This window comes from Drosophila novamexicana, unplaced genomic scaffold (assembly GCF_003285875.2).
Source record: "Drosophila novamexicana strain 15010-1031.04,08,12 unplaced genomic scaffold, DnovRS2.1 tig00002012-arrow-arrow-pilon, whole genome shotgun sequence".
NCBI lineage: Eukaryota > Metazoa > Arthropoda > Insecta > Diptera > Drosophilidae > Drosophila > Drosophila novamexicana.
The window spans coordinates 2,832-28,241 of record NW_020824924.1 but is presented as its reverse complement, the minus strand read 5'-3'; the positions used below and the strand labels follow the sequence as shown (position 1 = coordinate 28,241).

The window sequence follows — 25,410 nt, the reverse complement described above, 5'->3', positions numbered from 1 at the left end:
CTGTTTCAACTAAGCAAATAATCAAAAGTGAATTAAATTATTTCCGTATATGATAAAATGCCCATGCCAAAGACGAGGTCATCAAGATCGAGGAGTGGAACACATGCACAAATTGATTTCAACATTTTTTGTGGCATAATTCAACAATTCATTTGATCCTCATTTGTTGTTACAATTTTGCTTTCTTTTTTTTTTGTTGCTTTTTTGCTTTTCCATTTCAATTTTCAGTTGACAGCAGACCCCAGAGCCCAGTTCGAACGCCTGCTCGAATTACAAAACCCATCGACACATGGCCAGGGAGGCGTGGGCCAGAGGGGCGGGTCCCCTTCTAGGCAAAACATTTGAAATTTCAGTTGTTTTCGAGCTCTGGCTTGACGCAGTTGTCCATCAGCTCTCTCCCTCTCTCTCTATCTCTCTTTCACCCTGTGTCTCCCCGTCTCTCTCTTTGGGCGTGCAACAACTGTGCGCTTTAGCGCGACACCCCGAGGTGTTGACAGTCACTCGGAATGACGAGCTGCGTCTTTGTCAGAGCCACAAAAATAGTTCCGAATTGAGCATATGCGCATTTGGATTAATTTTGAATGCTCGTATTACACAAAGCTAATGGCTGTGTCTCATATTCGAACGATCCGCTCTAAGTATTCGCCCGACAAACTATACAAGCGCGGAATCTACTCGAGCTACGGTTCTTAAGTTTAACATGCAACATACACTAAACTTTGACTCACTTTTCACTGCCATTTACGTATTTGTTAATAACAAAGATTATGTTGAATGTGTGCCACATCGTTTTGCACAAAGACGGTTGCTAGGATTATCAAATACATCCGATAGCTACCGTTCAATGTACAATATGATATTGGCGCCTCTCTTTGCGCTTCTCATAAGCACATGCGTGCGCCTAAAACACGCTTGTATAACAACAAATTTGACTTTTTTTGCTAGGATTATCAAATACATGCGATAGCTACCGTTCAATGTACAAAATGATATTGGCGCCTCTCTTTGCGCTTCTCATACGCACATGCAGGCTAAGCGTGTGCCTAAAACACGCTTGTGTAATAACAAATTTGACGTTTATTTATTTTAATTATTGTTATTTAAGCATAGTTAGAAAACGCTTGGATTTTTGGACTTGTTAACTGGCAGTTAAAGTTCATGTCAATCGCAGGGCATGCCCAGTTCGGCTTCATGTGCTGCGCAGCAACTTGAAGACCTGCTGAAACATTTCTCAATTGTAGTGCACTTGTGCCTAGCGCCGCTGGACAAATGTTGACAGCCAGCAACAGCAAATGGACCACCATGCGAGCCACCACCAGAAGTTGAACCAGCCAAACCAGCCACCAGCAACAAGAGCTCTGCTTCATCATTTGCAATTATTTAGGCAATAATTACTATTGTGTCTTATGCGCACATTTTGTGCGACCAAGGGGGGGAATCTAGTGCAGGTTTCGGTGGTTGGGTTCGGTTTGGGTTTGGGTCGGGCAACGGGTCGGGCAACGGGTCGAGTCGGGTTTGGCACATACGGCATGCAACACGCCCCGACCATTTGCTTTGTCACCCTCTTGACTTAATGAGGCCTTTTTGTGCTCTTGATGGATTTTAAATTGTTGTCATCATCGCTATTTGTTGTTGTTGTTGTTGTTGCTGCTGTTGCTGCTCTCAACCCCGCCCCGCCACGTCCTTTATCGGGCGAAGAGCTTTAGCCAGGGCTAAGCATGTTGGCTAATCCGTGAGACTGCATTTTGCGGCAGACTTTTGACGCTCAAAGCGCATTTGCTGCAAATTAATTGATTAGCGAAATTCACTTACAGCTCATGCATGAAAGCATGCATGACAAACTCAGCTACTTTCATGTGACAAAACCCGAAATATTTCAATTCGGCTTTGTTTCCTTTCTAATATCTGCTCAGATTTGACATTGTGTTCTATAGAGAATCTTTTATCATTTATTTCTTTTTCTTTGAAGAGTTCTTGACATATTTCAAATGTGAAGTACCTATATAAAGTCCAATTATTTCCGAACTGAGCTTTACTTAGTTTAAACAGGTAAACAATTAAGTTTTTAGAGAACTAAAAGGATATTTAGACTGACTAACATTTCTATTAGATGAGTACATTTACATATAATATATAGGATATATGATATAGAATATATAAAATTTCTTATAATTCTTATATTATTCCAATCTCTTTGAAAGTTTAGCATATAGTTACATATTCTTCTAACAATTTCAGATGCTTTCTCAGGCAGAAGGAGGCTTCTCCGTGCTTATAGCGTATATATATTCTTGATCAGGATCAATGGTGGCCGAGTGGCCGAGTCTAGTCATAGCCGTCTTTCCGTACGTTTGTCCGTCCGTGTTTCCGTGTATTCCTTCCATCCGTCCTTTGGTCTATCCATCCGTCCATCCATCCATACCTCCCTCCAACCATCTATACCTCCCTCCGTCTATCCATCCATCCGTCTGTCTATCCGTCTGTCTATCCGTCTGTCTATCCGTCAGTCTGTCCATCCGCCTCTCCGTCCGTCCGTCCGTCTGTCTGTTCGTCCGTCTGTCTGTTCTTTTGTCGATCTCAGAACCTTTAAGAGCTAGAGCCTTGCAATTTGAAACCTAGGTCCGCCTTCTGTCTGCGCAGTATGAGTTTGTTATCGATAACTTGCCCCATTTCAATCGATAAAAATCGATATAGATATCCCGTTTTTTGAGCTAGAGTCACCGAAACTTGACTTTTAGCTACTTGAGTAACATATGATATATCAAATATCTTTCATCTTGTTGCCATATCCATCGGAAGTTGGTACAGGGTATAACTCTAGTCGGGCATTTCCGACTTTGTTAAATCATCAACCTCGTTGATTTCCACTCAAATTTTGGTGTGTGCAAGATTTATGCTACGATTTGTTAATTTCATTATCTATGCTCGCCCCCCCTCCCCTCCTCCCCAACCACTCCCGCCAACAAATGGTGGGTGTAGGGGGGGTGGGGGGCTGGGTTTGGGAGGGGTTTTCTTATTAGCATTAGCATACGCTTAAAAGCCTTTGTCTTTGGTATTTGGCAGGCGAGCGCATTAAACATTTAACAACCTGTCGTCGTCTCATTGACTTTACCGCATTGCTGCAAACAGCCCCAGCCCCAGCTCCAGCTCCAGCTCTCTCCCCTATCCCTATCCCGCCCCCACCAACGCCCCCCTCATACGTTCGTATTGAACTCTGGCAACCCTTGGGCTGGCATTGAGCTTGCGATTGGTCTCAGTTTCCGGGTTTGGGGCGCGTCTCTAGCCTATGTCAGCCTGCCTGCCACCCTCCAACCCACCCCACCCCCATTCTCCTTCCACCTTCCAGCACCCCCCCGCCCTTTTTGCAGTTGCAAATTACATTCAAATTATACGATTTTGATAAGAGGGACATTCAAAAGTTTCCAATTTCAAGTTGTGCCGCTCTTCAAGCGCGCTCTGCCCGGTTCCTGCTGCCAAAACTTCTCGGCTAAAGTTGTCGAACACACGCACACACACACACACACACGCACACACGCACACACATAGTGCGTGTGCAACAACTAGAAAGTATGGTCTAGTCAGCTGCTGCCCGACTATCAGATACTCTGTACTTGACATTTTTGCAGTATATTTTCGCAGAGTAACTCTTGTGAAAAGATGGCATATCGATATTTATCGATAAATAGCATAGTTATCGAATCGAAAAGTATAAGCTTGAATTGCGTACAATATTAACTTGACGAAATTGACCGGTCTTGTGCGGCTCTAATGAATACTATTGCCCAAGATATGCCAACAAGAAGAAAAAGCAGAGTTAAGAGATCGATATTTATCGATAAATAGAGGGAGCAATCGAATGAATAAGTATATGCTTGTGCTGCGTGTAATGTTAGCTTGCAACAATTACCAGGCGTTGCACGCATCCAATAAATAATAATATTTTTCAAGATGTGCCAAGAAATCAGAGCTTTACGATAAATATTTATCGATTACCCGGCGTCGCGCGGAACTAATGAGTTACATTCGAAATGGAGGTCCTAGCGAAATGCCAATGTCTATGATTTAATGCTTTTTCTTAATGAACAACAAGAAACGAAGCAAAATAATGTAAAAGTGGACATTTTTTCGGTTTCGGGTTTGAACCAGCGAATCAGCTAAAGCAGGAAGAAACTTTGGCTATTAAAACTTCCAAAACCTGTTCTTAATCTTATCTATCGTAGATAAATGCCTGAAAGTATAAGCTAACATGAAAAATTGTGAATTACTTTTAGATTTGAGCCAGCAACTTCTCGTTTAATGGTTCGACGCTCTTGAAACTTTGACAGTGGAATCTGCCAAAACCTGATCAGAATTGTATATAGTTAATGTATGTTTAAGGGCACACCCTTTTCTCACTGGAATACAGGGTATATATAGCAAACGGCACAGGCAGAGGGCGGGCGGTCGGGCGACAGTCAGTGCAAAAAGTTGACATATGTGCGCCCCGAGCACTTTTCCGGAAACAGCAGGGCGACATTTTTCCCATTTTTTTTTTGTTTTTTGTTGTTGCTTTTCGTTTCGCTGGTTTTATTTTTTTTTGCTGCTGAGTTTCGAGTGTATCCTCAGCATCAAGGGACATGCACTTGATTTTAGTTGAGCGTCCAGGATGAAACGTCGCGGCGTTGTTGTAGCCCTTGTAGTTGTTGTTGTTGTAGTTGTTGCTGCTGGCGGCATTTCTGTCGCTGTCGCTGTCGCTGTCGCCTCGTGTCCGACCTGCTCCTTGGCGCCCAGCTGGAGCTTCGGCTTTGCGCCGCTTGCGCAAATTGTTTGATTGAAAAATTAATGGGCATGACCGGCTCATGGGTCGCAATGGCAAGGGGCTGCTTGAAGGGAGGGAGGCAGGGAGTGGGGGAGGGGGGGGGGGGGGGGTTCTGTCAACTATTCGAGTGCGGTTCACAGGTAAAGTTAGCAGCCCAACATGTTCCCGACTTCCCTCCTTTTACGCCATTAAGCGAAACGCCTTTTTACGCACAAACAGTCGCTGCCTGCCCCCTCTCTCTCTCTCTCTCTCTCGCTCTCTCTCACTCTCTGCCACACTCTACCCCTGTGCCGTCTGTCTGTGTGTATTGTAATAATCTAGCAAAATGCAAAATGAAATTGAATTTTTTAAAATGATGCTAATTAAATCGAAAGATTTAAATCATTTAAACGTCGCAGCTTTACAACTTCGTTTGTTTTTTTTTTTATCAAGTGGGAAACGTCACATACTGCCCATATTGATATGCTGTACGTGTATTGTCACCCGGCTTTGCACGGGCCAGGCGCTTTTTTTAAATCAAGGTTTATTCCTTCTAGCTTGAAGCACCATTTCGCAACCGGAAAACTCATTTCAAAATGAGTTTGAGCCCTTTGAAAATAAATTCAAATTTTGTTATATTCGTTTTCCATCAATTTTCCACACTTGTGGGTGGAAGTTCGAATCCCATTTTAGTGCGCATTTACATTACCTGAAATAACTGTCGATCAGTCAATCAGACAGTCAATTAATCAGCCAGCCAGTTAGTCAGTCAATCAGGCCAACAGCCAATTGAACAGTCAATCAGTCAGTTAGCCAGTCAGCCAACCAATCAGTAGTCAATCAATCAACCATACAGTTATTCAGTCAATCAGTCAGTCGTCAATGAGTCAGTCAGTCAAATAGTCAGATAGTGAATCAGTCAGTCATACAATCAATAAGTCAGTCAAGCCGTTAACCCTGTCATTCAGCCAGTCATTCGATTAGTCAGTAAGTGAGTCAGCCAGCCATCTAGTTAGCCAGTCAGTCAATCAGTCAATCAATCAGTCAATCGATTAGTTGCTTAATCAAACAGGTAGTCAGCAATAAAGCAGGCCTTCAAATAAGGCAGTCAATCAAACAGTCGGGCAGTCAGTTAGTCAGTCAATCAATCAATCAGAAAATTCCAGTCAGTCAGTTAGCAGTCAATCAAACCCTTCATCATTCAGTCAATCAGTCAGGCAGGTGGTCAATCAGTCTGTTTATCAGCTAGACAATGAGTGAGGCAGTCAATTAAACTGCCAGGCATTCAGTCAATCAATAAATAAGTCAATCAATCAGTTATTTAGTCAGTTGGTTGGCCATGCAGTCAATTAGCTAGTCTGCTTGTCAGACGGTCAATCAACCAGTCAGTCATCGGTCGGTCAGTCAGTCAATCAGTCAGTCAACCAATCAGTCAGTCGATCAATTAGTCACTTAATCAATCACTCAGTATTACAGTCATTCGTTCAATCAAACACTCACATCAGTCACTCAATCAATCATCAATCAGTCTGGCCAAACAGTTTCATATGAGTAGTATATAGACAGACGTGTTTATATATGAACAATACCTCATAGCGAACCAAAAAAGTCTTATTTGATATCAGATTCACGCAAATAATACTTCTCTGCTCGCTCAGAGGGAATGCCCAGTTAATAATTGGTAAATCCCATATGGAAAATATTCCGATTTATGCCATAACTAAATTGCACAATTACTTGAAATGATGGACAATTCCTGCTAACGACCAAAAAAGTCTTATTTGTTATATCAGGTCGAACAAATATTACTTCATTGCTCGCTCAGAGAAATTGGCCCCATTGTTAATGCCATGGACTTGAAACTTTGGAGTACTCGTTGATACCGCTCCTTAAAATAGTCCAGATCTCGAATGAATACATTTTAAGTGAATGCGAAAGTGCACTCAAACGAAATCTCGCCTCTTGAGAGTTAACCAAGTTCGGAAAATATTGGAATTGTTGCACTCGAAAAACTTAGTTCACGGATTCTATGCCTGGCCAATTGAATACTAAGTATATTTCAGATATTGTAAGAATATATATTATTGGCTTTAAGAAATTCTGTTAAGTCTTTCAGTCTTTCATGATCTAAATGGAAAGCAACCCAGCCGGGTCTAAGCCGAACCGGTTCGGATCGAATCTTAACTGAACCGTGCTCACATATTCCCGATATACTCAACTTAAGGTCTTCAAATTGGATAAGCGAACCAGCGTGCTGGTTCAAACCGTTTTTTTTCTAGCTTTCCCTGCAGCTTCCTTCTGTCTCTCAGATGCCTGAGAATCTGGCAACTCTCCAGATCGGTTAACATATATGTATATATATTGGCAGTATATAGACGCAAACTTCTAGTGTCGAGGAATGAACAGATTTGTGTATATAAAAACAATCCAAGTTCAAACATCGAACACGAAAAGTGAATGTCCGATGACTTTAACTTGTTCTCTATTCATAAATATTCACAAAGAGCTTGATCCAATTCGAACTGGAATTCCATTTTCTCGGAAATCTTTCCGACTAAGTTTTACTTTTTTACTTTTGATCAAAATTTATAAACTGTTAAGCTGTAAGACAGAGACTCGAGACTTTTCATAGATAGATAGACTTAGAACGATTTTTTCGATTAAGTATTTGGAATATTAAAGCGTTAAACTACTCGAAATTCCGGGAAGTGTACATATTTTAGGCTCACAGCTTAAGAAATTTCTAAGCTTTAAATCAAGTTTCTTTAAAGCTTTAATATCCGGAATATGTAGAACATCATCATCAGTATCATCAGTATATCTCAAGCAGTTCCTGTTATAAATAATATCCATAGTTCATCCAGAATTTTCCATGTGTTCCATTCGGCGAATTCAATGGAAGAATCTTAAGTAAGACATTGCAGCGAAAGCTTTAAGCTAGCCAAGGTTTCTACATAATAAAGCCCTGTGTGTGTGTGTGCGAGTGTGTGTGTGTGTGTGTGTGCGCGCGCGAGTGTGTGTGTGTGTGTGTGTGTGTGTGTGTGTAAAAGCATCTACTAGCTAATAGGCTAAATTAGACGATGACGAGGACGACGAGGACAGGCAGAAGGACAGGCAGGAGGGCAGAAATAAAGCGAGAGGGCTGCAAGGCAAGCAGATAGACAGAAGCGGTGGAGAAGGGGGGGAGGGACAGGGGGGGCAGCAAAGGCAAGAGCAAGCGTAAGAGGAAGAAAATGCCTTTAAAAGCGTTTAAGCGCAGCATGGAGAATAAAAGTGCGTTTTGCAATCAAAGTAAAAATGCGAAAGAGCTGGCAAAAACAAAAAAAAAAAAAACTGTACGGCAAGTGTAAACGTGAGGGGTGTGTGCAGAGGGGGGGTGAAAGGAGGGGGGGAGGCAGAATAAAGTAGAAGAGCAAAAAATGAGACGAACAAAAATAAAACAGAGAGCAGCATCAGCTAAATGAGTTGAAGGACGACAAAGCTAGCAAATGGCTGGGTCCTGGTGCGGAGAGCGGGGAGGGGGTGGGGGAGGGGGTGGGGGGCTGCGAATATCAAAGCGCTGGCAAAATGGTGGCAGGCATGCGAGTGGGCGGGCTCGTTGGGGGGCGGGTGGCGGGGGGCGGGCTCTGGCACTTTGCGAAGCAGCCAACCATTTTTGTTGTCTACTCTCGCATTTCGTCTTCTTCTTCCCACGCATTTCTTTGCCGTTATTTTTTCTCTCCTTCATGTTGTTGTTGCTGTGTGCACTTTTTATTCGTCGTTGTTGTTGTTGTTGCTGTGCGGCAGCTATTTGAAATTTTTTAAAAGATGCTTTTAGCGGTAAATAATGAAAAGTTAAAAAGCCACATCAATGGGATACATTTTGCTTTCTTGCGTGCCAACTTTGTAGCGCGGGGGGGGGGGGGGGGGGGGGGGGGGGGGGGGGGAGGAGCGAGTGGGGAGAGAGTGAGAGAGGGGAGAGAGTGAGAGAGGGGAGAGAGAGCGTGAGTGTGAGTAGGCTGTCCGTCGAGTGCAAAGCACTCAGCTTCATATGTGTACTTGTGTGTGTGTGTGTGTGTGTGCTCTATTTTTTTGCAAGTGCAACTGAGTAAGCCCCACAACAAATAGTTGAGTATGCTCCGCTAGCAGCTACCCTGTGAAATGCGTAAGAATTTTACGAGTATTGAAATGAGTACAAAAAAAAAGTGTCACAAGCATTCGAGTAGTATTTCAATTGGCTCTACTATTGAAAGTATTCAAATATGCTCTAGCACATACGCACTCATACTCATTAAATGCAAGCTCCATTCGTAAATAGTTTTATATAAAAACAGCAAGTCACAAGTACTTGAGTATTTATTGGCTAAGTTACCCATAGTACTCGCGCTGCTCACACTTATACTCGAACATACTCATAACAGAAAGAACTCGCGTATTTCTTGGCTTAGTTATTAATGGTACTCGTACGTATGCACACCTTTACTCATACATACTCATACTCTAACTAACTCATACTGATAAATGCATTTTCAGTTGAATAGTTCTTAAAAATACTTGAAAGTATTCGCATATTTCATGCAGCTACTCAAACTACGCATATTCGTACTCAAATACATAGGCTGAAACTTATTTTAATACAAGCATTTTCAGAATAAATTAAAGTGTAAAGATATGAGTAATAGAAAGCTCACTCATATTATATACTCACATGTACTCACATGCACTCATATTCATACGTATGCGACAGATGAGGAAAAGTATTCAAATTCTTGAACGTAGAGCGACAAGATAGATAGAACAGATAGATATTCATTTGTAATAATAGCTAAGGACTTGAAAAGTGAAAGGTACTCATTTTTATAGCATTTTCCTTTTGAATGAAGCGATACAATTTTCTCAGAACCGATAAATATCGATTAACCGTGTTTGCTTTTGGAGTATATCTAGCCTGGATAACAATATATATTTCTTCGCGCTTCGCTCAGAAAACAGAAAATTGCTAAAACTATCGCGAAGATAAAGGCAAGTGATTTGAAATTGTGCAATATTTGTCAATTCTCCTGTATCATGTGAAAGACTCAGTCTTAAGTCCTTCCAATCGATAAATATCGATTTCGAGACATGGTTTCTTGGGCATAACTCGAGGATAAGTGCTATATATACCAAACTTGGCCAAATTGGAGCCTCTGTGCCCAGAAAATTGCATAAAGATCGGACTTTAGGCACCGAACTTCAGCCAAAGCTCAATGGGGCAAAGCGAAGCAGAAGCTGATTCAACTGGTGTTAGGGTATCTTCGAGTCGTGCAGTCGCTGTCCAGAGCTACTCTTGTTCGTTTTTTTTTTTTTGGCCTTCTAGAAATGATGAGCCGAAGATGTACCCAAGCCAAGCAACCAGCTAACTAACCAAGAAGCAAACTCTGTTTCCTCGTTCCTGTTCCTGTTGTTGTTCCTGTTGTTGTTGTCCATTCGTTTGGTTGTCATTTTGGGGTTTTGGTTTTTATTTTGTTTTGCGAAGCATTTTGGGCTTTTTGCCTAGCCAAAGCCCTTGGCCGACTAGATAGAAGGAAGCCCTAATTGATGTTATGATCATCGTCATCAGCAGCAAACGAGAAAAACAACAACAAGAACAACCACATGTAATTGCTGTTATAATTGTTGTTTTTCATCTTCTTTCTTTCTTTCCTTTTTTTTGGGCTATTGCATTTTGTGGTGCACAACAAGGACAAGGCCCAAAGCGAAACGGAACTGAATGAAACGCAGCTCAATGGAATGAAACGGAAACAAAAATGCTCTCGCTGAGCAGGAGGGTAAAGAGTATAGCGGAAGGGGGGGCGGGGGAGGGGGCAACGCTTTTGCAATGGCTGCCATTTTGCTTTGGCATTGTGTGGGGCAAGAAGAGCGTTGCGGTGGGTGGAGGGGGGGGGGGGGGAGGCAAAGAGATGGGCGTTTGCAATGGGAACTCGACAAAATGGTTAACTGTAACTTGAAAAGGGAGTGAAAAGAGGAGGGGGGGCAGGCTAGGAGTGTGTGTGCATGTGTGTGTGTGCATGTGTGTGTGTGTGTGTGTGTGTGTGTGCGTGCAGATACAATTTGTAATGATACACAAATTAGTATCCTAAATGGATGCTTAAAAGCCCAACTGCTTGTTTTCTGACAACGAATCCAACTGTGCGAGTGTGTGTGTGTGTGTGTGTGTGTGGGTGTGCAAGCTACGTAAACATGTGAGTGTGCATTTGTATGCGTGTGTGTGTGTGTGTGTGGAAAACAGGTTATTGCGGCCTTTTGATGTCGCTCTGTGGATGATGCAAGCCATGCACCATATTGAGGATTCGGATTCGGATTGGAATTCGAATTGGAATTGGTAATGCTGTGTGTGTGCGTGTGTGTGTGTGTGTGTGTGTGTGCAATGCACTTAAAACAGCTTTAAAGCCAATTCGTTTGCAATAATTTCTATGCAGCTGAAAAGAACTTAAAGTGCACAAGGCGAAACTTTTCGAGACGAATTTTTGACTTTTTGCCAGGATTAAAACAATTAATGTAAAACCCAATTGGACAAATATGAAAGAGAATATATTTAGATATGTTTTTTTTGTTTTGTGAACCAGAGACGAATTGAATACTACAGAAATTGAAGGAACTGTCGAAAATGGGAAATATTGAGGAGAAGTATAATTTAGTCAGCTGCAGGATCTAAGGAAGAGTTAAGTGTAAGAAGAGTAGAAAGTAGAAGGAAGGACGATAGATACAATTTGGGATATTTGAGTTAAATATTGCTAACTTTAATTACCGAGCTTAAAAACCTCATTATGATTCGAGTAGTATTTCATTTGGCTCTACTATTCAAAGTATTCAAACATGCTCTAGCACATACGCACTTATACTCATGCATACTCATTAAATGCAAACTCCATTCGCAAATGGTTTTATAAAAATAACTACTTACAAGTACTTGAACACTTATTGGCTTGGTGACTCATAGTACTCGCACTTGTTCACACTTATACTCAAACATACTCATCTCAGATTGGGCTTGACTACAAGATATGATATCAATTTATACCACTTGCGGGTAATATTGAACCAAATCTTATGCAAAAATACAGACAAACCCAAGCTCAAAGCGAATCAGCATTATAATAAAACATGTAAAAGTGCTCTAGTCGGGAGTGTCCAACTAGAAGATACCCTAAATTTCGAAAAGATGGGGCAGAGTATCCAATAAGTGAAGACTTCTGCAACTGTTTATGCTCCAATATGTTCCACATCCCAGATTTGGCATTCAAAGTGCTTATAACTCCGCGATAGGATCAGAGGAGCGCATGTTAATATCGATTCTTATCGATTTGAGGTGAGCTATCAACAATTTAAGACAAATTCCGAGAAAAGGAAAAAAAGGAGATGTCTCTTTTTATGCGTTACACATTTTTTGACAACATTTTAACGCTCTACAAGGATATAAAGAACTCATCAAATTTAAAGTATGAAGTTTGATTATACAAAATAATATTTTGTATATCGTACGCTTCGATAAACTCAATTCGATTCATGGTAAAAAAAAAACAACAAAGTTAACATTTGATTTGTGGCTTGAAACCCAAATGAAAATGCTTTGAATTAGTTTAAACAAAATGTTTACTGAGTGTTGGTTAAGAGCTCGCGATGCAAGCGGTGCTCGAAAACGATAGACAGACTCGATAACAAGCTGTGCTATCGATAAATGTGCTTGCCAAGTGTCATCGCTAGGGAAGAAAACGGCAATTTTGCTGCAATTTAAGCGGCCAATATGGAACCCAGTGACCAACAGGACGAGGCTGACATTTGGCCTAACGGTAAAGCCGCAGCCTTTAAGCCATATGCAAGCATATGTGTGCGTGTGCGTGTGTGTGTGTGTGTGTGTGTGTGTGTAAAGCAAGTAGATGAAATCATTTCGAGCAAGGCAGAACCCCAATGCTGGAAAAGCAATAAGATGAAAAATAAACGAGAAAAAAAAGCAACACAATAAAGAACAAACAAATGAGAAAAAAAAGAGAAAATAGAAATGGAAAAAAAAAAAATAATAGCTGAGGCAGCTTCAAAGCAAAAGCCGGACAGACGCGCCCACACAAGGCGGACAAGGCGAACGGGAATGCGAATGGGCGCAAGGACGAGGAGGACGAGCACGGCTGGAGTGGGTGGAGGGGGGCTGGAGGTGGCTGCAGGCTGAGCAGCTAAACGGCACGAAACGAGCGACAACGCTGGCGACGCTGGCCAAAGTCAGTTTGGCGCAGCATTTTGGGGCCTTCGGTTCAAAAGTATTGTTTTAAGGATTCCAGAGAAAGCGGCGCGCAACTGCAGCGCCCAATGCCGCCCCAAAAGAAACTGCCAAAGAAATGCGGCAACAGCGCCAGCGCCGATGCCGACGACGTCGACGTTGCCGATGCCAGCGACAACGTCAACGCCAGGCTGCCACATTTAACGAACACTAATTCATTGCGCTGGCAGCGCAGCGGCAGCAGCAGCAGCAGCAGCAGCAATAACACCAACAACGGCCACAGACATGCTCAACTCCATTTTGCTGCGGCAGCTACGCGCTGATTGGTCAGCGCGTGTGCACTGGCTACGCGCGCGCGCCAGCCAGAGCGAGACAACCATAGTGCGCGCACTGCAATTTGCTGTCGCCATTGCTGCTGGCTTTGCTGGGGCAACATTTTCATTTGATGCGCGTCGCTGGCAGCGGGCACAACACATTTGCCGTGCCACATGAATTTCGCTATGAATTTTGCTGTGTGCGAACAGGGTATGGCCTGTGTGTATGTGTGTGCGTGTGTGTCTGCATAAGATTCCAATTGGAATGATGACAGTTTTTTACAGCAACTTAATGAGCAGGCAGCAGGCTATCTCGCTCTCGCTCTAGCTCGCTCGCAAGCTGGCTTGCTGCTGATCGTTGCTGACAGTTTGACATGCACTGCCGCCTGTTAAACTGTGTCAAACTGTGCGTGGCGTTGTTTTATTTTGCTGTTGCTGCAATTAATTTGCGCACTTTCACTGCGCCGCAAGTTGGCAACAGCGACAAATTAGCCACAGTTGCCGTTGTTGCGGCCAAATGCAATTTCCCAAGGAAGTGTGTCAGACATGTGTTAGTGTGTGTGTATATGTGTGTGTGTGTGTGTGTGGACGGCTCAAGTTGGAGCAGGCAAAAGAAAACTTGCCAGTCTAATAGAATAAATGTTGTTTCATTTTGTTGCGTGTGTGCGAGCGAGCGAGCAACAGCAACAACAACAGCAACAACAGCGACGAGCCTTATTGGATCAACAGAAACATGGCATACATATGGACAGCTGCTCGGACGCGCACACACACACACACACACACACACACACACACACACGAAGACTCACGCAGGGCACCGCTGACGCCGCCGCCGCCGCCGACGTCAACGTCCACGTCTGGGCAACAACTAACGAAATTAACCAAGCAAGTTAAAGCGAGACAGCAGCAACAGCAGCAGCCGACGCGTGCGTGCGAGCGAGCGCGCGCGCGCTTCAAACGACGCTAGCACAAAATGGCGCATGCTGTCGCACTCGACACGCGCGCAGCGTTGCCAGACCAGGCGGCGGCGGCGACGACGACGACGTCGTCAGCGCAAGTTTCATTATTTTTCAAATTATTAGTACGACTAACGATTCGTGGTCTCACACACGCACACATACACAAACACACGCACACAGCACTGCTAACCACCAATCGTTCGCGCGCAGCCCGCAATTGTCCCCACAAGCCAAGAGCAACCCCCAGCAGCAGCAGCAGCAGCAGCAGCGACAGCGACAGCGACAGCAACAGCAGCAGCAGCAGCAGCTGAGCAGCGCAGCGCAGCGCAGCATCGTGCTGAGCACATGATCCTTAATTTCGTTATAATTTTGTATGTTGCCTGAAATTGTATATCATTTTAAGTTTGATCGGCCGTGAATACATACCGTGTTGTGCGTGCGACAACAACAACAACAACAACAGCAACAACAAAACAATTCACAATAGTTGCGACAATTTGGCCAGCATAATATAAAAAACACATTTGTTTAGATGTGTGCGTGGGCGCTGGCTTGTTGTTGTGTTTTTTAGTGGCGTTTGGTTTGGTTTTCTATCATTTTTTTTTTGTGCCGTTATTTTTGCACGCCGTCGCCGTCGGCGTCGCCGCTTTTTTGCTTTGGCAGCGGCAACAAACCAACAAAACCAACAGTCGCTGCAACGGCTTTAGACATAACGGTGCCACAAAACGCGACGCCGCATTGTGCAAATCCAACCACAACAACAATAACAACAACAATAACAACAACAACAACAACAACAGCAATAATAATAAAACAAAATAAATAACAACAACTGCTTTCAATTTTTTGCATGTGCATTGTACGCAAATCCAATAAGAATTTTGTATTTTTTTCAAGTGCCCAAAAGCCGTCGCCATTTGCAAAAAGTGTGCGCGCGTGTGTGTGTGTGTGTGTCTGTCTCAAGAGAGCGAAGAGCACGGCAATAATAACAAAATGCATTATTTGCGTTAAGTGCGACGACAACAACAACAACAACAACGACAACTCAACGAAGCTTAGCTTCAGGCTGGCCAATTAAAGACAAGCGCACGCGGCGCCAAATTCAAAAAGTCATTCACAAACTGAACGAAGCGCAAGCTAACCTTCAAGTCAATTGGCGCAAAGACGACGCAAGAGAAACACTAAAAAATAATAAAAATAATAATAATAAAAAAGAAAAGAAAAAAAAACAAGCAAATTGAATCGAGCGTCGGTCAGCGCATCATTTTAATTTGCATTTAATTAAACAAATTTCATTTAGGGAAACGTGCGCGTTCGCCGCGTTACAGCCTCCAGTTGGATTATTCAATAGATTTCTTCAAAACGTATATCGATACGCAGCGTTTTTACGCCGGCCACAAATTGGATTTCAAACATCAAAGTTGTGCCGGCGGCGCTGCTGGAGTGCTAGGAGTCGTCGGCAACACCAACAGCAGCAACACCAACACCCAGCAGCAACAGCAGCAACAGCAGCAGCAGCAGCAGCAACAGCAGCAACCGTTGCCAGCGAACGGCAGCAACAGCAGCCACGCCCACAGTCACGCACACGCCCTAGCGGCCGCGCACGCACACCAGCTGCACGCGGTGCTGCCGTTGCAACAGCAACAACAACAACAGCAGCAGCAGCAACAGCTGCCGGCGGGCGCTACACCACATCAGCAACAACAACAACAGTTGCAGGCAACACAACAGCAGCAACAACAGCAACAACAGCAGCAGCAGCAGCAGCTGTTGAGCAGCAACAGCAGCAACGGCGTAGGCGTGGTCACGCCCACATTGTTAATAGGCAACGGACCAGGCTCGTCGGGAGCAGGTCATACGATAGGCACATCAGCCGCCGCCGCCGCCGCCGCAGCAGCTGCGGCCGCTGCCAGCGCCGCATCGGCGTCCGTATCGGGCGTTTCAGCGGCATCTGTGGCCAGCGGCGCGTCCCTGCCGCACGTGGCGCCGCACAGTCTAGGGCTGAGTCCGCAATCGAGCGCCGATTCGCAGCAGTTCAACATATTTCCGGCCATATTTAGCCGGCAGCTGAACTTTTCGGCGGCCGGCGCTTGCGGCCAGGCGGCCAAGCTGAGCATGGACGAGCTGCGTCCGAATCTGGTCGGTGGCCTGCTCGGCCTGCAGCAGGGCCTGCTCGAGGATCATGCCAGCAGCATGCAGCATGCAGGCGGCGGCGGCGGCGGTGGCGGCGGCGGCGGCGGCGTACCGCAGGACACGAAATTCATGTCGTTCCAGGATAATCGCCTGATGGGCATTGGCGGCGCACACGAGAACCGCCTGCTCAGCTTGGCCACGTCCGTGCAGGATACACGCTCGCCGATCACCACGCTGGACAAGTCCTCCTCCTCCTCGCTCAACCATCAGCGCAAATGCAGCAGCACGCCCGAGGACTTCAGCGCCCTCTATTCGGGCCTGCCCACGCCCGGCATGGACTCGTCCTCGCACCATCATACGCCGGCCCATACGCCGCCCTCGCGCCTCTCCGATCACACCATATCAGGTAAGCACATTAGCCCTTTTGGGCAGAGCTCTTAACCCATTGTCTCCACCGCTCTGGCCACGCGTCCGGGCCAAGGATTATCGCCTGCTGCTGCTGACCCGACCCGACCCGACCCGACCCGACCCGATCCGACCCTCGCGCTTGCCCTTTTTGGCGCACATTTCAATCGGCTTATCGCAATTGTTGTGACACCCAAAAGGCATTCAAATTACAAGAATACAAGAGTACAGAAAAATAAAACTCAGCTGCGCCTGGAACACACATCCTTCCAGCAGGCCAGCAGGCGAATGAATCCTTTAAATAGCCCAGCTTTGTGCTCCTGCGAATATTTGATGAATATTGTTGATACAATGAAACTTTTCTCGAAATACTCTCGACACGCCTCAATTCTGCTTCTTCTACTCTTTTGCCCCCAGACAATATATTCAAAATCCAACCTTCTGTAACTTCATTGTTTGTAGCCCGAACTTGTTGAAATTTTCGGCGCTTAAATATGGCACAAAAAAAGTGTGCATATACCAAGGCGCGCGGCTATAGCTTATTCAAATCCGATTATGCCAATTCCTGGGCAAATAGTCGAAAGATATTCAGAAATCAATCAATATTCCAAGTCTTTGTAGACGAAACGAGAGCAAATTTGTCAGTTTTGGTCTGCTTAGCACTCATAATGCTCGAGTTGAACTTAAATAAACATATCTCAAAATCGATATTTATCGATATTATGAAAATGCCAAGAATTATCGAAGAAAAGCAGGCCACATTTGATATGGGAGAATGTTAAGAACAAATTTCAAGGTTGAGAAGTTTATCGTCTTCCCGATCAGGAATATATATAATATATGGAGTCACAATTGACTCCTTTATAAATACATATATATAGAATATATATATATATATATATATATATATATATAGTATATAGGAACAATCACGAATTCAGACTAATTGTTCCCATTGTTCCTATATAACATTATGAGACGATTCTTTTAGGTACTTAGAACAAAGTGTTCATTATGTTCCCAGCCACGGTATATAAATCGGTTTATGGTGTTATATAGCATATAGGAACAATCAGACTGAATTTAAGACTATTTAAATGATAACATCATAAGTCCATTTATATGCCATTGTTGGGATATGGTAAAAACTTTGATCTGAATAGCTTATGGCATATCTTTTTGGAGCGATTCTTCCTTTAGGAACCTGATGTTATAGAATTTTGATTTGAATACGAATTTGTCTGTTTGTTAGAAGCGAATTTATGTGTCAATCGCTGCGTTTAGTTATGTTTCATTTGAAGTACTTTTCTGAAGCTTACACAAGCGATTGTTCCAATGGCAACTATATGATATGGAATATATAGTAGGTGATAGTCCAATATGTGAAATAATGAATGCAAGTTTGTCAAGAAGCTGATAGACAAATGAATGAACCTGATTAACAAGAATTTATATATATTATATAAACTAGAAGGCGACTTCTATCTATATCTTTTCTATCTGTCTTAAAAAGAACTTTCAATAAATTCTCATCGACCGATCGGAGATGATGTCGGCATTTAGACTCAGTTCTTTTGCTAACTACGTTTTATGTCCTGCTCTCAAAAAGTCTCTAAGTATTTGGAAATTGCCATAATTAAAATGTGAATGCTCAGAAAAGTTTGCCCAATTCTGGAAGAGTCCTTTAAATTAAACCTTAGAGAGAAAGCATTAAGCAAATAGTTCAATGCGAAAATGTTCTTCAAATGTTTCTGCTATGAAGCTAAAGAAAGTATTGCAAGAGTAGCATATTCTCTTAATTATTTAATACTAATTAAATAATTAATCAATTACGTTTTTCAATATTCTCCGGGATCTCAGTAGTTATTTTCAAAAGTCTTGATAGAACAACTTCATATAGATTTTTCTGACAATGTTGATTTGTACAGGAATAAAAATTGGGGAAAAAAATCTTACAGACAGATCTATTTAAATCGCTTTAAGTAAACTTGATTAACATTTGTGACAACATCCGAAACGCAAAACATTTTGCAGGAGAACAAAATCGAAGTTCCTTTTAAAACAGTGGCCCAAAAGGATAAAGAACTGATTTTCCAAAGATTAGGGGTATTCCACTTTTAGTTAAATCGAAGCACTTTTGAAAAGACGCTTTCTTGACGCTTGATCCAAAGTTCCGAAATAATATTCAATCCTGAGATCTTCAACTGCTTTAAGCTAGATATACTTATTTGTATAGAATCAAATATTATGAATCAATTTTCAATATTTAGCAAGAAAACGTATAAGAAACTACAAACGAACTGAGCCGCTTTGATCTGGCAACGCTGACAAGAACGCGCTTATAATTCGCAATTGGTTAAGGCAATTGTCCTTTAAAGGCAACTCGAGCGTCTTTGCAGAGAACTAAGAACTAAGCTTGAGTACGGCAATTGATAGATATACAATATAGAGAATTCTCAATTGATTGAGGCAATAAGCTTTTAAACCGAGAGTTTTTGCAGCTGAACTTGAGCACAGTTTGCCCGAGCTAGTTATACAATAGAGTTTATTTAATTAAATGCTTGGAGGATCGCTTTTGAGAACAGAGCACAAAAAACGGAAATGTGCAAAACAGGACACGCGCTTAGCTATTTGACCTTGTTGGCCAGACCTGGCCGCAAGGTCAAGAGAGCATAAGAGCGAGAGAGAGAGAGTGGAAGAGGGAGGCAATGAGACTGGCTTAACATAAATAAATGGCACCTTTACGCCCACCTGTGGGCGGGGGCAAAATGGGTAGCGAGCACTTTTGTGTGTTATTCAATTAGTGTGAACCGGCCCCAAAAATGTATACATAGTTTAAATTTTGTTAACGAGCTAAGCGCGCCAATTAAGCGCCAAGGCTGGTCAGAGGTCAGAGTTCAGAGGGCAGCGGCTCTGATGACTTCCTGCCAAGCCGTAGCTAAAGCTGTATGCCCGCCCACTGCTCCCTACTTGCGGCCAGCTTAGCTTGCGCTTTGCGCTTTGACCTTTGGCCGTGTAATTTGCCGCCTTTTGGCAGCAGCCAGGTGGCAGCCAGGTGGCAGGCAGGTGACCCGGCGAACGCCAGCTCGATTAATGTGGCAGAAATTTGCATAAATTATCCCATATTGCATATTCATGCGACCCGGCGACGTGACCCAAAACTCTGGACAAGTAGACGTCGTCGTCGCGATGTCTTGTGGCCGCACTGCGGTCGCCATTCTTGTTGTTGTTGTTCGCCTGCTCCTCCTTTGCCCTTTCCTCCTCTTCCTCCTGCTCCTGCTCCTTGTTGTTGTTGTTGCTGGGGCATAATTATGCAACAAGCGGGCGGGCAGGATAATCGTTTGCCGCATATTAAACGCCAGCCAGAAAACAGAAAACATTAAATTCGTGTTGCCTACTTTTCGCTTCAAATAAATTACCCGGCGGCGTCCAGCTCAATTAAATTCTTTGTAAAATACACACAGACAAAGGAAACTTGTAGAAAAACTTTAATTATTCATTTAAAAAAGTTGATTACTTTCGCTTTTTTGTTGTAGAAATAAAAAGTTCTTAAATTTGAACATTTTTGCGTGATTTGAGCCGGCGACTTCTCGCTTGCTGGTTCAACGCCCAGACATCTAAGGGTTATAGGCCCATAGAGTTAAATAAACAAGCATAAAGGGGGAAAATTTGAACCAGCAACTTCTAGCTTGTTGATCCTAGCCACAGTAATTCCCATACAGGCTTATAGGACAAATAAAATAAAATGGGATCAAAATAAAAAACATCAGCTCGATTTGAAACGGCATCGTCTAGCTATAAGAATGAAACATTTCTGTTGGATTTGAACCAGCGACTTCTAGCGACATAAACAAGCGTAAAAATGATGATTTCGAAAGTATTTGAACCGGCGACTTCTCGTGCGGCGCGCAGACATTTAGATCACAAAAAGTTAATTAAATAAAAAACCATAAAAATTGAGAATTTTTGTTGAATTTGAACCGACAACTTCTCGCTCGCAGATCCGACGCTCAGTAAACTTAAACTTACAACTTTGTTCGCCATTTTACCCCACTTGAAAGTTGAATTCTGTCGAAAACTTCTGCCTCCTGATCGCCAATCAGTCGGGCAGTCTTTTTTCAATCTTTTATTTATAGATAATAATAATGTTTTATGTTTTATTGCAGCCGAAGGTGCATTCAAGAAACTCAAACCGGAACCCAACAGCGGCCTGTCAACGGTTTCCGCCGGCATCACATCGCCCGGAAGTGGACTCTCCTCGCTGAGTCAGCATGCCGGGCATACCCCAACCACAGCATCCTGCCCAACGCCAGCCAGACGAAGACATCGAACCACATTCACACAGGTCAGTGCCAGGCTATACACACATATGTATATATATATATAATGGAGCTCATCTACATACATTAGGGGTATTCCCTGCTGCGCTCTCTCTCTCTCTCTCCCTTTCTCTCTCTCTCTGCCTGCCCCAAACTCCCTTTTGCTGTTGCACGTAGTGAGAAATTTTAATTAGATTTCGTGAAGGTTACGCTTGTAATTAAAACTTTGGCATTTTCCAAGTTAACGACGGGCTAACAACAACAACAGCAAGTATCTTTCCTCGGTTGTTGTTGTGCCCCGTCTAGTTACAGCCTAAACGAGGCGATATTTAATCATGATTAGAAATCTAATCAGCAGACGCGTCCAAAGTGCAAACAAGTGTTGCAAAACGTACGCTGTAGTGCTGTAAACAATCCGTTTTTCGATCTGAAGCGTTTCAAACAACTTTCCTTGTTATCAAACACTTGCTTCAAAAAAGCTGAACCGCACGAAATTTAAGATAATAAAAACAATTTTTTAAATAAAAATCTTTAACTTAACCTAATAAAAGCCAACCAGAGACATGTTAGACACAAACTAGTTGACAATTTCGTATAGAGCGCAAATTACGTGCGCGTCGGACTCTATTGTTCGATTCGTATCAAATTTGGAGCGCATAAATAATGCATATAATTATTTGTAATACCAAAATCGAAGTTTATAGCTGCGAGAGTGAATTTCTTACAATTGTAAGGGAACTGGCAGGTATTCAAAAGCTATGCTTAAAAAACGTTCATCTCAACATCGATATATATCGTCATCGGTCAGATAGTAGAATATATCGATGACATAAACTGTAAACTCTTGCCGCGCTTAGCTTGAGAGAATATATATCTTATATTCCCAAGTCTACAGCTTTTGCATTGCTTAAATTGAATCTTGTAAATTGTCAAGTTAGTATTCTTTTTCCCTATTCTATATATTTATTTGGCTTTTGGCGACCTTTCCATTTTATTAAAAATTTGTTTAGTTGAAGGACTTCGAGACAGCTAAACAACTAAGTCAAATATCGAAGCTTGAAGTATTCTGTTTTTCTTATCTTCAACATCGATATAACTTGAAATACATATCTTATTTTCATATCGATGCATATATCGCTTGAATCTCATAATTTTATATTTATTAAACTCCTTGAAAATTATATGAAAATAAAGCTAAAGCCTGTATTCATAATTGTAGAACATCAGCTTTATGAAGCGAATCTTAAAGAGAGCTCAAATTTTTAAGCGAAGCACTCAGATATCTAATCGTTAATCAGATTTAAAGTGTGACCATAGTTACTAACTCCAAGCTATGGTCACACTTTAGAGTTACTAGTTACTAGCTTCTAGCTATGGTCACACTTTAAAATTACTATTTACTAGCTCCTAGCTATGGTCACACTTGAAATAACTGTGTAATTAAAGATCATACAACTCGTTAAGCTTCAGTGTGGCTCAAGCAGTCGATAATTCGATAACTCTTAAGGCCATCGACAGCTCTGCATAGACTGCTTTGACAGCCAACTAAGCTCCATTTGCAGCCCGTTTAGCTGAGACAGCTTAAGGCACAGTATTAGTATTTTTTTTCTTTCGTTTTTTGTTTCGCTGGTCACTTTTCAACACTGCTTTCTAATGGAAATTCGGCAGCTTGGCAGCTCTGAAACTTTTGACATGCCCCAAAGTAGGCAACACAATTTGCATTTCGACGCTGAAAGTGAGCAATGGGAATAGAAAATGTTCTGGCTCCGGCTCCCCCCTCCCCCACTGTCTTATTCAGCATAAACAAGCAACAAAAAGTCAAAAAAACAAAATTAAAGAGTAAGGCAGAGAGAGAGAGAGCGAGAGAGAGCATGTATTTGCGTGAGTGTAGCTTATATAACAACAAATTAGCCTAATTAAAATCCGCTTAATTTCAGGAACAATTAGCTGAACTGGAAGCTGCATTCGCCAAATCGCATTACCCGGATATTTACTGTCGCGAAGAGCTGGCGCGCACGACAAAGCTAAACGAGGCCCGAATACAAGTGAGTACCAAAAATACCCTAGAAATATGTAACGAAGAGTGTGCACGATCGCCAGCTCTACACACATGGAAATTGTATTTCGAAATAACTTTTGAGCTTTTCATCTTATTGAAGATGGATTTTTATACCAAAGATGAAGGGTATTCCCTTTGAAGTGTCAATTGTGGGTCGATATTTATATATGATACTTATCGATTTTGGTTAAGTTCATCGATAGACATAAAGAAACTTTATCTGAGAGCCCACATTTCAAGTCAAATAAAAATAATTTAGATGTAGCTACTTAGAAGTCTTGTGTTCGTCGCTCTATCAAGCTAGCTGGTCTTTCATTCTATAATGAGGCCAGATAGATCAGGAGTTACGTAGATTGAGTTGGTGCAAAGTCGATAGACAAAGTTATCGACAAAAAGTCAACTTTGCTTTCTTCTCAAATCGATGAGTTTTAAACAATTGGAAGCTGAAAATCCATGTATAAAGTTGTCGATAAAAAGCAACCTTTGCTACATCTTATATTCTTGACGCTACGTTCAAAACTTGTGCCTCTAAATCAGATGATCGATATAAATCGATGTATCAAGTTATCGACAAAAAAGTCAAACACATGCTATGTTATATAATATTTGAAACTATAAATTCGATGCGTTTAACAAAATTGAAAGCTGAAAATCTGAATGTATCGATATACAAAGTTATCGACCTGGATTGTAAACTGAAAATCGATATATATCGATACAAAAAGTGCTCTACAAAAACGGAAACATATACTGTGTTTTATATATGTTCAAGAAGTCGTTGAGAAATCAAAAACTAAAAATCGATATATATCGATTGATAAAGTTATCGACAAAAAGTAAACGTGTGCTGTGCTCGATATACAAAAAGTCTCTTTTAAACTGGAAGCTGAAATCGATATGTATCTTTGTATAAGAAAGTAGACAAAAAAGTTAAAAGGGTTTTCCGAAAGTATAAGCTGTAAATCGATATGTATCGATAGGTAAAGTTATCGAGCTGCGCGGACAGGGGCTGATTTGCAATTTATTGCAACAGTTGTTCAACTGAATTGGTCTTTGAGCAGACGCATTCGCAGCCAGCGTAGGCAATTTGTGCACTGATGCGATTTAGGGCCAACCACCAAACCCCACCCCTACCCCCTCCACCCCCCCCCCCCCTCTCCTCTCGCCCATCCTTTTTAGCCGACAATCCGCCGATGATCTCGGTTAGACGATTAGTGCGCGATTATTCCAATTGAATGCTTCGCTTTTGGGTGTCGCTCTAAAGTGCTCTCCGGGCGACACGGCGAGCCTAGTCGAACAAGCCGACCCCCGGGGCACATGTGTGTGTGTGTGTGCCTCCGCCCCCCCGCCCCCGTCCATGCCCCTGGCCCCGCCCCTGTGTGCGCTGCGACTCTGTTGCGCTTTCAAGTGCGCCGCGGTAATAATTAATTTATAGTTTTTATCATGACTCGCGAAACAAGTGAGTGCAGCGGGTGGTGCCGCCGACTTCGCTGTGGTTAGGGTTGCCGACTAGGGTTGTCGAGCTCTATTCAGCACCGACCCTCCCACTTCCCCTTCTCATAGCAGGGCTAAAAGTGGTGCTGAGAGCGCATTTCATTTTGCCATTTGAGGTGTACAATTACATGTCACAAAGGCGGCTAAAATCACAGATTTTACCAGCAAGATTCCCCAGCTGAAAGAGTCCTGGCTAAGTGGAGCACACACACACACACATGCCTGGCTGGCTGCCAGCTAACTATGAGTGCATTTTTAGCCATAGCTTATTCATGACGCGGCGTAAAAGTTGTAAAAGTGCGAGAGTTTCGGCAATTTTAGTGTTGTAAAACGTTAGAGAAAAAGGCTTTTCAGGCACCCAACACATGCAAATTGGCTTGAAGAGGCAGCAGAAGCAGCATCTCCAATCAAATAGAGTATATACTATATTGTAAATGTTGTGAACATTTAGGTACTCTTTTAAAAGTCAACAGCCACAACGTCTAGTGTTGTAAAGGAATTGTAGTATAAACCGTATAATAGTATTATACCAAATAGAAGCTGGTCACTCTTAAGGAAGAAGAATGAGAAGACATGAAATTAAGAGAAACGAGAAATTCGAAAATAAAGAAGTTTACAATATTCGTGATCAGGGCGAGGGCGAGTTCTCCCATAACATGCATGTGCATACGATTTCCTTATATCGATAAATATCGATTTTGAGATCTGTTTACTTAA

General features: G+C 42.6%; 1 protein-coding gene across 1 annotated transcript in view; it reads left to right on the top strand.

Annotated features, from left to right (window-relative positions):
• LOC115768793 (ecdysone-induced protein 74EF) overlaps window positions 1-23,185 on the top strand; it is a gene marked incomplete at its 3' end in the record, with an annotated part of 28,792 nt that extends 5,607 nt beyond the window's left edge. The window contains exons 2-5 of the mRNA XM_030713488.1: window positions 15,584-16,208; window positions 16,245-16,822; window positions 20,988-21,166; window positions 23,078-23,185. Of these exons, the coding sequence (XP_030569348.1) occupies window positions 15,584-16,208; window positions 16,245-16,822; window positions 20,988-21,166; window positions 23,078-23,185 (1,490 nt within the window). The remainder of the gene's footprint in view (window positions 1-15,583; window positions 16,209-16,244; window positions 16,823-20,987; window positions 21,167-23,077) is intronic.
• Between the last annotated feature and the right edge of the window lie 2,225 nt (window positions 23,186-25,410).